This window comes from Silene latifolia, chromosome 1 (assembly GCF_048544455.1).
Source record: "Silene latifolia isolate original U9 population chromosome 1, ASM4854445v1, whole genome shotgun sequence".
Taxonomy (NCBI): Eukaryota; Viridiplantae; Streptophyta; class Magnoliopsida; order Caryophyllales; family Caryophyllaceae; genus Silene; species Silene latifolia.
This window is the reverse complement of record NC_133526.1, coordinates 190,285,036-190,298,964: the sequence shown is the minus strand read 5'-3', so window position 1 is coordinate 190,298,964 and position 13,929 is coordinate 190,285,036. Positions and strand designations below refer to the sequence as shown.

At 38.4% G+C, this 13,929-nt stretch overlaps 1 protein-coding gene and 1 long non-coding RNA gene across 5 annotated transcripts; both read left to right on the top strand.

Annotated features, from left to right (window-relative positions):
- Positions 1 to 1,355: 1,355 nt before the first annotated feature.
- Positions 1,356 to 5,618, top strand: LOC141614028 (fructan 6-exohydrolase-like). 4 transcript variants are annotated; one of them, XM_074432786.1, is made up of 7 exons: positions 1,357 to 1,704; positions 1,803 to 1,961; positions 2,951 to 3,813; positions 3,896 to 4,054; positions 4,141 to 4,379; positions 5,079 to 5,169; positions 5,254 to 5,618. In XM_074432786.1, exons 3-7 carry the CDS (start codon positions 2,956 to 2,958, stop codon positions 5,488 to 5,490), a joined length of 1,584 nt encoding a protein of 527 aa, XP_074288887.1. In that variant the 5' UTR covers positions 1,357 to 1,704; positions 1,803 to 1,961; positions 2,951 to 2,955; the 3' UTR covers positions 5,491 to 5,618. The 4 variants fall into 4 exon arrangements, with proteins under 4 accessions (XP_074288883.1, XP_074288887.1, XP_074288891.1 ...); XM_074432782.1 differs by lacking the exon at positions 1,803 to 1,961 and having other exon boundaries at positions 1,356 to 1,604; XM_074432790.1 differs by lacking the exon at positions 1,803 to 1,961 and having other exon boundaries at positions 1,357 to 1,608.
- A 2,232-nt stretch (positions 5,619 to 7,850) lies between these two features.
- Positions 7,851 to 9,343, top strand: LOC141617507 (uncharacterized). The gene is made up of 2 exons (XR_012531130.1): positions 7,851 to 8,932; positions 9,011 to 9,343. It is a non-coding gene; the product is annotated as an uncharacterized LOC141617507 (long non-coding RNA).
- The last annotated feature ends 4,586 nt before the right edge of the window (positions 9,344 to 13,929 follow it).

The window sequence follows — 13,929 nt, the reverse complement described above, 5'->3', positions numbered from 1 at the left end:
TTACTGAGTACCGAATTTCTAATTTAATGCTCCGTCATTTTCAATTATTTGTTTATCAACAAATGATTAACTCCAATAAAATATACCCTTTCTCATTCAATCGAAAGGTAACATGAATCCACTTTTTGTGAGAGGAAAAATAGGTATATGTTACCTTCGGTTTGGATGAGATTTCTCACCTAACGTCAAATCCTAACTCAGTCATTGGTATTTGCGGAGTCAAAATAAAAAAAGGACTCGAATCATTGACTTTGTACTTCCCCGTTCAACTCCACACTACCACTTTACTTTTTCACGTTTGCCAACGCATGTTTTACGTGGTGAATATTGTTAGCTACGTATTTGCAAAAATTATAAAAGTTACATATTTTTAATGTACTCGTAAAGACGAATCAAACAAGATCACACATGAATATATTTTCACTTTATGTATTCAGAGAAAATTGAAATTGAATGTGGTAGAGTGAAGTTGAATGGAGGAAGTAGTTAGACCTGACAAAAGCAACCCGATCCGATTGACTCGACTCGAAAAGACTGGCCCGAGACCCGAACTACATCACCCGAAAACCCGAATTGACCAGACCCGACCCGAACACGACCAGAGCTTTCTTGACCCGACCAGAAAATGACCCGATCCGAAACCACCAAACCAGAAAATGACCCGACAAAATGTAACTCTAATTGAACCGAAAAGACTTGAAATGACTATTTCTCTATTATTCATTGGCCAGAAAATGACTCGACCCAAAACAACCCGGCCCGCTTGACCCGACACCCGAAATGACCCGTCCCAACCCGAATTAACCCGAAATCAATGAGAGACCCGTACTATCCCTACCCGAATTGGCCCGACCCCTTGACCCGTTTTGCCAGGTCTAGAAGTAGTAAATTACTCAATTGTACGAAGAATTAAAAAAAAAAATTACACTTACTCAGAAGGGTGGAGTATAGTGGTTAAAACTTGGGTAAATCTCACTTGATCTAGATTCAAGCATTCTCAAGAGCAATGATGACTTATCTGTTATATGAGAGATTTACAAACTATCACATATATCCGAGAATTTACCTAGTGCGCTTCGAAAATAGCGGCTGCGAATTCTCTCGTAACCAAAACAAAAAACAATAGGTCTTGGTATAGACGAATGGGGCGAACAGACGGGTAAAGACCTCTAATAAAATGGGTAGGGGGGACAAGGTGGGGCACCCTCCATGTGCTTTCCACTTTATGGCAAATGGGTATTTTGTGAGGAAAAATGGTATCCGTCTATACGTATAGACGGATAGTGTCCGTCTATAATGAGAATTTGTGAACAAAAAAATGCACTCAATATATAACATGTCAAGTGCCAACCCTTCACTCAAACGTTGAATCTAACACTTTAAACTACTTTCCTATTCTTTATTCTTTAAACTTAAGTCATTAGTTATGTCAATTTCTTTGAAGTTAATCATCTGTATTACACTAATAATCACAATTAGTATAACAAGTGTCATTTCTTCAGAAGAACAACTCTTGGGTGTTAATGATGATCAAAATAAAAATAATAATGATGATCCTTATAGAACTGCTTACCATTTTCAACCACCCAAAAATTGGATGAATGGTATGTCTACTTTCATTTATACATTTCATTTTATTTTTCAACATTTAGCTTCCTGTATTTATTTATCTTTTATATTCTTTATGAGAAGTATTTTAAAGAGGTAAACAAATAACTGCGAGAAAAAGCAGTTTAATAAAGTACTCCCATTTCAATTATTTGTTTATCTTTAATTAAAATACCCCATAAAAAATTAGAAAGGTAAATAAATAAATGAGACGGAGATAGTATAATTTTACGCATTACGAAGTATGAACTAAATTACTGTGTTTTAATTGTGTATGTTGCTCTGATGCTGGAAACTGGAACTGGGTTTGAAATTAATTTGGTTTTGACAATTTGTGTCTGCAGATCCTAATGGTAAGTATCCCAGTTATCGTCTATCCATATATTTACAGTTAGTATATGTAATTGCTATTTCCTACACGCATTTTACTAAATCATACGCATTTAGGGTGATATAGAATGTTGGTCAGTTCACCCCGCACTTTGTAGGAGCCCTTGAGGTTAATGTTGCTGTTGTAGAAAGTTGTCTTAGCAGTAGAGTGCACATAAAAATTCATGATGATTTTTGCATTTTTTTTTTGTTTGTAAATTTGCTGTATATAGTTCCTTGAGATACAAAGTACTCCTATTAAACCATTTATTAATTGGGTCGCGGTGATCACACCGATCAGGTTAAGGTTTTGGTTGAGACGGTTTTTTATTCGCATTTTTGTCTTTGTTTGTACCAAATATCATTGGCAATTTGGCATCTATCCTTGTCAGAAAAATAAAATAAAATTTGGCAACCATCATATAGTGGTAGTTAATAGTCTGTCACCTTTTTTTTTTCGGGTGGTTGTCTAGACAGGTGGAGTTCCTTTTTTAGGGAAAAGTATTAGGCTTTTGTTGATCACAAATTCTTATTTCAAACCGTCATATCCGTCTGAAATGGTCAGACGGATACCATTTCCTCTCACAAAAAACCCATTTAGGGTGTGAGTGGGAAAGCACATGGGGGTGTCCCACCACCCATGTGCTTCTCACTTGTGAGAGGTCTTATTACGGTCTGAAATAAGGCAGTCTGAAGCAAGACGGACTGGTTGTTGATTGTTTCCTGTCAATGAATATTTTGGTAAAAATTAACATTTAGTAACATGAGTCGGAATGCGAAATTGAGTTGGCCTGGTGAAAATTTGTAGGATAAGGTTTGTGCACTTGTGCTCGATCCAGCCCGATTTCAGGGTCTGTGTTCAGTCTGTTCACTACCTATATTCTGAATAAACGGTCGCAGACAATAGCTATTAAGCTATTAATGTTAAATTTGCGAGGAAACTGATGATAGCGTAAATTCAATCTGTTTATAGGACCGATGGTGTACAAAGGAGTATATCACCTCTTCTACCAGCACTACCCAAAGCCATATTGGAACACCAAAATAATATGGGGACATTCGACGTCAACTGATCTCGTCAATTGGATACCACAACCTACTGCACTAACCCCGTCAACACCATACGACATCAATGGATGTTGGTCAGGATCCGCCACTATACTCCCAGGTGACAAACCGGCAATTCTGTACACAGGAATCAACACAGACTTCTACCAGGTCCAAAACATGGCCTTCCCTAAGGACCCATCTGATCCGTACCTTAAAGAATGGGTTAAGGTTGTACAAAACCCGGTTATGGTGGGAACACCTGGTAGCATCATCAATGCCTCCGAATTCCGGGATCCAACTACTGCATGGATATTGCCTGATGGTAAATGGAGGGCCATTGTCGGAACCAAAGATAACAAACGGGGATTAGCGGTTTTGTTCACTAGTGAGGATTTTATGACTTGGACTGAAGCTAAACACCCGTTTCATTCAGCTGAAGGTACTGGTGTATGGGAATGTCCAGATTTTTACCCGGTTTATGTTGAAAAATCAGTTGGTGCTGATGCATCAGTTACTGGCTCGGATGTTAAGCATGCTCTTAAAGTGAGTTTGTTTGACACTGAATACGAGTACTACACAATCGGTACTTATGATACAGAGAAGGACATTTATAGGCCTGATGAGGGGTCTATTGAGAGTGATTTAGGGTTGAGATATGATTATGGTAAATTTTACGCGTCAAAGTCTTTTTTTGATAGTAACACTGACAGAAGAATTACATGGGGTTGGGTCAATGAATCCTCGACTGCAGCTGATGACAAGAAAAAGGGATGGTCCGGAGTTCAGGTAAATGACATATATATGGATATGGAGTAATTCCTTTGCACATGATTTGTATTATTCTAATTATTATGGACTTGCGGTTTAGGCTATTCCAAGAACAATTGTGCTTGACAAATCGGGAAAGCAATTAGTACTATGGCCAATCAAGGAAATGGAAACACTACGAGAAAATCAAGTACACTTTCCTCCGCAACTACTTGGAAGCGAATCGAAGGTTAAAGTTCCCCAGGTTTTAGCCACTCAGGTAAACGATCAAACCATTGTATTCCCTTCTTTTAGTACCATATTAGGTTAATGACTTAATGCCTGACATTTCCGTTTACTTTGTAGGCGGATGTCGAAGTATCATTCAAGGTAACCGAGTACAAGAAGGCAGAGGAGTTGGACCCAACATGGACTAACCCACAGATTTTGTGCAGTCAGAAGGGTGCAAATGTCAAAGGTGGCCTTGGACCATTCGGACTGCTAACTCTTGCTTCAGATGACTTAGAAGAGTATACAGCTGTGTTCTTCAGGATTTTCAAGGCCACCGACAAATATGTCGTGTTAATGTGCAGTGATCAAAGCAGGTCAGCTGTCATTAGACCTGGCAAACGGGTCAACCGGGTCGGGTTCGGGTCGGGCCAGTTTGGGTCGGGTCATTTCGGGTTTCTCAACTTTTCGGGTTAGTTCGGATCGGGTCAGTTTATTTCGGGTTACGGGTCTATTTCGGGTTTGTTGGTCGGGTGTGTTTCGGGTCAAGCGGATCGGGTTAGTTCGGGTCAGGCCATTTTCGGGTCAAAGATTAAGAGAAGAGAGGCATTTCAAGTCTATTAGGGTCAATTAAAGTTATATTTTGTCGGGTCATTTTCGGGTTGAGTGGTTTCGGATTGGTCATTTCGGGTTGGGTCTGTTACGGGTCTATGAAAGCTCGGGTCATTTTCGGGTCGGGTCAGGTCACTTCGGGCTTCGGGTGTCATTCGGGTTCAGCAATTCGGGTCGATTTCGGGTCTCGGGTCATCCTTTTCGGGTCGGGTCAATCGGGTCGGGTTGATTTTGCCAGGTCTAGCTGTCATAAATGTCTACCCTCTACATATATCGACTTTCTTAAGCTGTTTTCCAGTTAGACGGGGTGAACATTTAAGTTTTCCGTTTTAACTTGTAAAACTTTCTTCACGGCCTTAGAATTCCACCGTGTTCTACCATGGGACGGTCTTACATAAAACTTTCTACAATATCTTTGGCCTTTCGACCAGTCTTTCTGTGCTAACTGTTGGTACTTTATGCAGATCATCGCTAAACCCAACAACGGATAAGCTGTCTTTCGGGACATTTGTGGATGTGGATCCTGTAAAGGATGAGATCTCTCTCAGGATTTTGGTAAGTCGAAAACTCCTAAGATTTAAGAATTACAGACAAAATAGATTCATAAATATATCATTGACATCTTTGTTTTTTTGACAGATCGATCACTCAATAGTCGAAAGCTTTGGGGCTGAAGGGAAAAGCTGCATTACTGCTAGAGTTTATCCAACATTAGCAATAGGTGATAAAGCTAACTTATATGCCTTCAACTACGGAACAGAAGATGTTAAGATTACGAAACTGAATGCTTGGAGCATGAAGAAGGCGAGAATTAACCCTACAGGCGATAATGGTACAGAATTTAACAACAGATTAGAGCATGAACAAGATTTTTAGTCACTGATTCTATGCATAATCTCATTCTTATCGGGCTTGAAAATGCTATTGAAATTTCGGGTCATATATTGCTATATGCTCCGTATCTTTTCGTTTAATAAAGAGTTTAACATGACAAACTTCTTGGTGATCTTTGCTTATATGATTATATACTCGGAAACTCCTACGAAGAGGCGCTATTTTGTTGTAATATTGAGTTTCGTTATCACGTTTCGAGTCACGGGGAGCCAGAAAAAGATTATAAAAATGAGGAAGTGCTGGCCGACAAACGAGCACAAAGCTCTGTTTGGCAAGACACTTCAGTATCTTTTTTGGCTGAAGTAGCTTTTTTGACAAAAATTTCAGGTAGTTAATTTTTTTTGGAAGTGTTTGGCACAAATAAGTTACCTGAAATGAAATGCTACCCATGATAACATTTGAGATTTCAATCCTGGTTTAAATTCCATTTTTAGCCCTTCAATCTATAACTAGTAGAGATCCCGCGCAAATGCGTGGTTTTTTAGATTGGAATATTAGAGAATTTAACAATTATACTATTGGTATTTAACTGAATTTGAAATGTAATTATAAAATTTACTATTAATAATATTTTGTATTAAGAGCTAGAAAAAAAATTGTTCAACACTTTTACTCCGTATAAGATTGTCGAAACAGAAATTATTTTATTGACTTTGTTTTAAAAAAAAAATAATGTTTTTAATTATATCATTATATCTACTAAAGCCGTTATATAAACAATTAAAAAAAACTAACCAAAATTTAAGTTTTCATATTGTAGGGAGCAAAGATATATATTAAGTTAAAGGGTAAGAAAAAATATGTCATAAGTTATTCTTTTTAGAAGGAATAACAATTTATGAATACTCTCAACCTGTACGTTTGTATCAAAAGATAGAAAAATAGAATTAATTAAAAAATGTTTCCTAAAAACATGTTCTTGGCCGTAATGTTTAGTTTTAAAACTAATAATAGTACAAATATTTCTACCACATTGTACATATAATTAGTGCAATTTCATGTATGTAATAAAATAAGAATATCATATTAATATATATATACAAATTAAAAAAAAAATATTATCCCCTTTTTTAAATGGTATAGAATTATTTATGTATGAAATTAATCAGTATGGTGCACTTGTAGATATGATATTATGAAACCCATTTATAGCATAAGTCAAAATTAATCAGGATGGCCCAGTTGTATATAGTATGATGTTATGAAGCCCATTTATAGCCTAATTCATTTAGGCGGGAAAACTTAGAGATCTCTTATTCTTTTAGTTTAAGGGGGATTCAAGAAAATGGTCAAAAGTTGAAGCCTTTCCTTCCAAATCTTGAAAGTTTGATGAAGTAATGATGTTTGCAAGTGATTTATCAATTTTCTACGATTTTTTTTATTATTATTTTCCTTTTGTTTTTCAGAAAATTGCGTCCTTAATAGGGGCCAGCCCACCCCGATCGGGGTTGACCAACTTTAGCCTGATTTTGACTTTTCCTCCGTATTTCTTAATTTCGTTCCCCGAACGGGGTTTCTTGCATGGCGAAGCGTGAATACCTTTCTTGAGCTTTCTTTTCTTCTTCATTCACCTATAAATCACAAAACAAAAAACTGTCAAGTCTAGTAATTTTATTTTTAAATCCACGAAAACATTAAATTTGCGGAAAATTAAAAACAAAAACAAATAAAAGTTTGGGTTGCTTCCCAAGAAGCGCTAATTTAAAGACTTGTTAGACTTGTTTTTCCTAAAGTCACGGCCATCTTCGTCTTTAAAAAGCAAGTCAAAGCCCATAGAAGTCTATTATATATATACTTATGCATAAACAACATGGGCGGCCCAACTATAGAGCAATTCAGCTCATTGCACCGGGGCCCAACTGAATAAAGGGCCCAAACCTACCTGATTTTCTAATTTAAAAAAAAAAAAAAAAAAAAAAAACTCCCTACTTTTCTACGACAAACACAGGAAACACAACCACATTTTACTCTTTTCTCTTCCACATTAAAACAAATCAATTCATCGACTACCTCTATTTTTTCAATCACTCAAATTTTGATCTGCTAAAACAATATCTTATTAAATATTAGGAAAATGTGAGTGTGTTAAAAACAAAAAAGTATTTTAAGTATTTGAGAATAAGTTGAACTAAATGTTTCAACTATTATATAGTATCCATATCTGTTTTATCTTTAGTTAATTAGAGAAATTAAAAAATGAAGTTGGGTTTACAAATAACATTGACAAACTTACAGTGCGAAGCACGGGATTCTCCCTAGTGAGTTTTTTAGTCCTTATCTTTGATCTTTGATGCTTATATCTTATCAATTGATTACAATTGTTTTGTATTGTTTATCAGGGGCGGCCAATGAGTTTCCGTGGCCCTGTTCAATATCGAAAAATGTGGCCTCAATGAATAAATAAATTTCAATTTCACGCAAAACCAATCTAAAATTGTTGTCTTATAAAAAATACAATATAGAAAATAATTTTTTTGTTCATAAACTACAAAAACAGACAGTTAAATATTCTCCAACGATATTATTTATCTTTCTTGAATATATTTGACCGTCTTGCATTTTGAGAAGCAAACTCATTAATCATATCTTTGTATTCAATTTGCTCCAAAATCTCATTCTCGATTGCTATCAACGCCAAACCATTGAGCCTTTCTTGTGACATTGTAGACCGCAAATAAGATTTCAACAATTTTAATTTCGAAACACAGTCAGTCAAATATGACAAATAACAGTCTTCAATCTTCAAAAAGTTTAACCTAAAATAAAAACATTCAACAAGTATTAACAACAACAATCAATTGAAATAGCAAATAGACAAACAAATTGAAAGGAAAAAAACTCAACAAAAACCCTAACTAATGAATACCAAAAAAAAGACACCGTAACAATTGAATACTAGAGATGATCGAAAATTTAATGATTGAAAACTATAGATGATCGATCATAAATCTTTGTTAAAAATTAGATTGAAGATCCAATTTTACCCGGCAAGGAGTTTCCTCTGCCTCTACATCTGGCTGAAGCAGGTCACGTGAGATGGCGTCCTCTTGGTAACAATTATTTATGGAGTGAAGTACATAACCTTTCGAAGATCCTCTCATCTGAAAGCCGGAGTGGGTTTTTAAGATCACTTGTTTGTTATCCGTCAAATCCAAAGGACAGTTATGTCTTTCGCTGTTGTTTGTCAGTTCAGGATACAATCTTGCCTTTATCTGGTAGACTGAAACGGAGATGGTCCCATATAAATGATGCGTTAACACAAACAGTTGAAGCTGGTCGTCAGCTATGTAATAACAAGTTGAAAACCAGGTTCATTCATCGCGTCGCACTGACTACACCATTTACCGTGAAAAACTATCTTCCAGAAGCAGTGTCTGTGGCTATAGAAGGTGGCGGAGTAACTCACAATGCATTCCTCACTGAGGTTACTAAGAGTTCCATATTGATTTTCCATCTGTTAGTCTCTTATGAGTCCTAACTTAATGTATGCTTCTTCTCGCAGGAAGAGGTTTCCTTTTTCCATGTTGATTCTTATCATGATTTATCCGTGACATTTTGTATGGCTGGATTTAGACCGCAAACTGTCAAGTTTCCTCGTGCGGAAGCATTCGCATCAACAGCTAAGCCTAGCGGAACTGTTTTGTCACTCACTGAAACAATGACCTTTAGTTGTGATTTACCAGATGGTAATATTTTTATCTTTGTAGTTGTATGCATGTCTTGTTTCCTCAAGTTGTGCATGCATTTTTTAAATTTCGATGGGGCCGAGGACTCACTATTCTTAGCTTTTGGTCTACGATGGATTGATGGAATAAAGCAAAATAACTCACTAAACCATCCGTGGTTTGTATAATAAAATAACCGAGGCCCGAGTGTCTGCAGATTCCGGTGCGATGGGAGAATACATAAAGGGCTTAACTTTTCCACTCTTGCTTCTAAAAATATTAGAGACCTCAAAATCTGATTGATGATTAGAGTCTTGCCTGCTTTCTTGCTTAGCCATATCCACCTGGTTTACAGATTGATGACAACCTGAAGAACCGCTCTGTGAAAGCGATGATTGTGTTATAAATATCCCTACATAATATTCACATACAAAAATGGTGGAACTCACCCCAGAACAACAATTGGCGGCTACCTTGGCTAAGATCAAAAAATTGGAGACAATTCAAGAAAAGGCACCCAAGCGAGTTTCAAATCGAGACTAAAGGAATCGAGTCTAACTCGAGGAAAAAATTGGAAAATCAAAGGCTTCAGGCTCCAAGACCGATTCGAACCAGAACCCCATTCTCATCCATTATCAAAAACATTGACTTTTCCAATTTTGGAACTCCGGAGAAGGATACCCCATCCGCACCCAAATCATTCCCAACGATGAAACAAACAAAATCAAGCGTGAATAATGATGGTCATGCTTCAGAAATTCAAAAACTCTACAACAAAATAGAAAATATACCGGAGTGCCGGACCGTGGGTCAAGTAGAAGTTGATGACTTCGATTCACCCTTTGCAGATGAAATTGCAAAGATTGACCTCCCAAGAAATTCACCGTCCCATCCATGAGAACTTATGATGGAACCTCCGATTCACAAAATCACGTTGCCATATTCAAACAAAAGATGTTGGTCGCCTCAATACCCGATAAAACTCAGCAGTCCGCATGTGTAAAGGCTTTGGTACAACCCCCCCGATCGAGCAAAGATTGCAATGGTTCATCAATCTCCCAAATGGAAGTATCAAGAATTTTGCGAATCGGTCAATGCCTTCAATCAACAATTCGCAAGCGCAGAGACATGGCCAAGAGACCCGAACTGCTCAGTTCGGTAAAGCAACTCCCTGAAGAACCTCTCAAAGAATTCCTGGCAAGATTTGTCAAAGAGAAGGTAGCCATTCCTAGGTGCGACGAAGAGACAACGGTAGAAGCCTTCGAGCAAGGAGTCCCGCTTGATAGTGACATCTATGCGGACTTAACCAAAAAGCCTCGCCCAACCTTTGCCACTGTTCAATCCATCGCCTTAGAACATGTCAGATTGGAAGAAGATCTCAACTTCAGAACAAACTCGTCCGGAGGAAAGCAAGGCTATGGACACACTAACAGAAAAGCTCATACCGAAAGGAGGCAATCCCGGATCAAGACCCTATTCCGGACCGAACGATCCAAGTCAACATGGCACAAGAACACAAAAGTAACCTTTCTAACCTACCAACTATTCCTGAATATAATTTCTCTATAAATACTGCAGGGTTAATCAAACGCCTGGAAAGCTTGGGAGACACGGCCAGATGGCCCAAAAAATCCGACAACCCCAGGAAAGATCCAACGAGATGGTATGACTTCCACCAGGACATCGGGCACACCACACAAGAATCCATCCAACTCAGGAAACAAGTGGCATACCTCCTAAAGAAAGGCTATCTGAAAGACTTAATCCAGAAGCCAAAGAACAAAGATGAAGGACAAAGCAAGAGAGATTCAGGGAACAGCAGAGATCCTCCTCCTCCTCCCCCCATCTATGAAGTCAAGTTCATAAATGGAGGATCAGAAATTTATGGCTTAACCAAATTTCACGCCAAAAAGAATATCCAGGGAGTCTAAACTTCAACCCCCTCTTAGATCTAAATCATTACCCGCTATTACTTTTGATGACTCAGACTTGCAGGGAATATCAGATCTACACCATGACAGCTTGGTAATAACCATGCAAATTGGCACAGCTAAGGTATCAAGAATCCTGATAGATGGGTGATACGTGCATTTTATATAGTCTTTTTAGCCTATTTTATGCACGTATTTCTATGCTTTCATCGTGGTTTTATGCTACGAAATGCCCCGAATATGCTACTTTGGGTTATTATGTCTTATTTGCGGTATAGACCGTAAAGTAGTGGAATCAAGCTATTTACCGTCCGTTTAGCATGCATTTGGAGGAAGAGTAGATTTGGAGCGGGAGATATTGTTGTCTTGGGATGCGTGAAGGTGTTTCGGGAGCTAAAAGGACGAGTCAAGGCAAACTAATCAAATTTTAAGTCATTGAAGTCAAAGATCCACTCGATCAAGTGCTATTCTAGTCGATCGAGTGGTTTAGGAGTCAATAATCGATCGATCGAGCTCTATTCTAGTCGATCGACCAGTTTCTTTTATAGTCTTGCTCGATCGAACAGTGTACTTCCTCGATCGATCTGCTTCCTAGCTGAATTTGCTCGATCGAGTGATTTCTCTACTCGATCGAGTGGATTTTGATGACGGGTTGGGCTTTTAAGCTTTAATTCGTTAATTAGGTTTAACCCTACTTCTAATTTCTTATAAATAGGAGTTAGGGACGTCATTTGTGATCATCTCCTTTTATCCGGAGACACTCTGACTCTCTCTTTTCTCTTGGAATGATACACTGTTACTTTGCTCTTAATTTCCGAATCATTTATTTACAGTAATTTCTTTCCCTTCTTCTCTTTAATTACTTAATGTTTATTATTCGTTCTTTATTTATTTCTTGTTCTCATTTAATTATGCATAGCTAATTCCCCGTAGTATGTTAGGATTAGGGAAGCCGTGGTAGCAATGTTTTAATTGTACTAAATAGATTAGCCCTGCGATAAGAATTGTATTAGGCAATTTAATTGTTATCTGGTCGAATGTATGCATGCAGGAGACCCATAATTCTAGTTAACCCCGACCTGGATCGAAAGATTGGAAGGGAAGGCTTGCTTAGTTACAATAGGGTATTGCAGTGAGGGCGAAAGTTAAGCTGTTTACGCTCTAGGGCGGTTTAAGGACCGAAAGGTGACGACCATAGCTCTTCTTATCAATAGTTTAATCGCCTTAGTATTCATGATAGTATAAGATCTTATAGCTGCCACGGTGGACCGATTCCTAGCATACTACCCTTCTCCTATTGTTAATTTCTCTTATTTATTCCCTCGCTCTAGTCTTAGTTTAGAATATCAATTCAAACCCCCACACTGTGACACCTGACAGACCGAATTAGACAGATATTTAGCAACTTAGCCTCCCTGTGGAGATCGACCCTACTTGCCGCTGACTTCATTAGCGATAATCTAGGTATTTATTTTTGGTGTAGAAACGACCGCATCAAATTTTGGCGCCGTTGCCGGGGAGGCGACGCTTTTTATCTGTTTTAATTTTGTTTGTCTTTTCGCCTCAAGGGAAGACTAAGTACCTTGAGGCTGTTCTTATCTTTCTCTTTTAGTGCTTTGTTTTGATAGGCTTACAGGTTTATTAGACAAAGCACGAGGGAGATTATCGAAGGGAAGGCTTGAGTACCTTCGATCCCTCTTGCCAAGATGACATCCGTCTCCCGACTAATCGCTCGCCTTTGAAGCCCAAGCCGAGTCACCTGCTAGTTGGGAAAGGAAGAAGTCTTGGGGATGTGGTCCTGCTGAGCACAATGCAGCCGTAGTTGTGCCGCCACATCCACCTCATCAATGGCCACCGCAACAGGATCCTCGTGATGTAGAGAAAAAAGAAATCGCGGAGCTGAGATCCTTCGTTCTGGAATTTGGTAGACATATGAGTGCTCAAGTCACTGAGATTGCTGAGTTGCAATCTCAAATTGCTCAGTTAACAGCTGGGTCGGTTGCTCGACAACCAAAAGAGGTGTGCTTGACCAAGAGCAGTTCTTCCCATGAAGAACCCGCGTTGCCAGATGCTGAAAATGATTTCCCTATTTCAGATGAAGACTTTCTATCGTATTTCCGAATGCATGCAAGGATACCAAATGTACAGGAAGAATCACTCGATCGAGTGACTTACAATGGTCGATCGAGTGGTTTTCCAGAAGACAGTCCTCGATCGAGTAGTCTTCTTACTCGATCGAGTGAATTGCAGGAGGATGATGTTCGATCGAATGGTTTTGTCACTCGATCGAGTGAGATGCGGGAGGAAAGTGGTCGATCGAGTGATTACTCTGCTCGATCGACTGAAATGGCCATTGGGAGCTTTGGTTCGTCATTTTGGTTTGATATGGATGACGACTCTGACGATGATTACAGTGAACCTCCCTTATTCACAGTAAGTCGGATACACTTGAAGTGCGATCTACGGGCGGACTCCACTGAGGAGGTTGATGAAGAAGCAGTTGAGACGGTAATTGCTCCTAGCACGGAAGAGGTAATAAACTCTTTTACTTATGATTCCGTAGTTGAGAGCAACCAACCTGAGGTAGTAAATGGTAATTTGATTATTGTTTGTATATTACCTCGTCTGATTCATGCATGTCCTTTTAATGCTTTACCCCCTCCCATGTGGACATATAATTTAACTGATTTTCACCATACATGTCATCTCAAAATTGCTAATTTGAATTTAAACCATAACGTATTGACGATTGCTCCCGCGCTCCTTTATTTTGTGGATAAATTTAGGAGCGCCCATAGGAAATTTGTTCGGCTTAAAAAGTTAAA

What these genes read in the sequence shown, in the direction of transcription:
- LOC141614028 (XM_074432782.1), top strand. Translation starts at nt 1,427, where the DNA reads ATGTCAATTTCTTTGAAGTTAATCATCTGTATTACACTAATAATCACA. An exon ending in AGGGATGGTCCGGAGTTCAG is followed by an intron (nt 3,814 to 3,895) that starts GTAAATGACATA and finishes CTTGCGGTTTAG; the next exon opens with GCTATTCCAAGAACAATTGT. An exon ending in ATGTGCAGTGATCAAAGCAG is followed by an intron (nt 4,380 to 5,078) that starts GTCAGCTGTCAT and finishes TACTTTATGCAG; the next exon opens with ATCATCGCTAAACCCAACAA.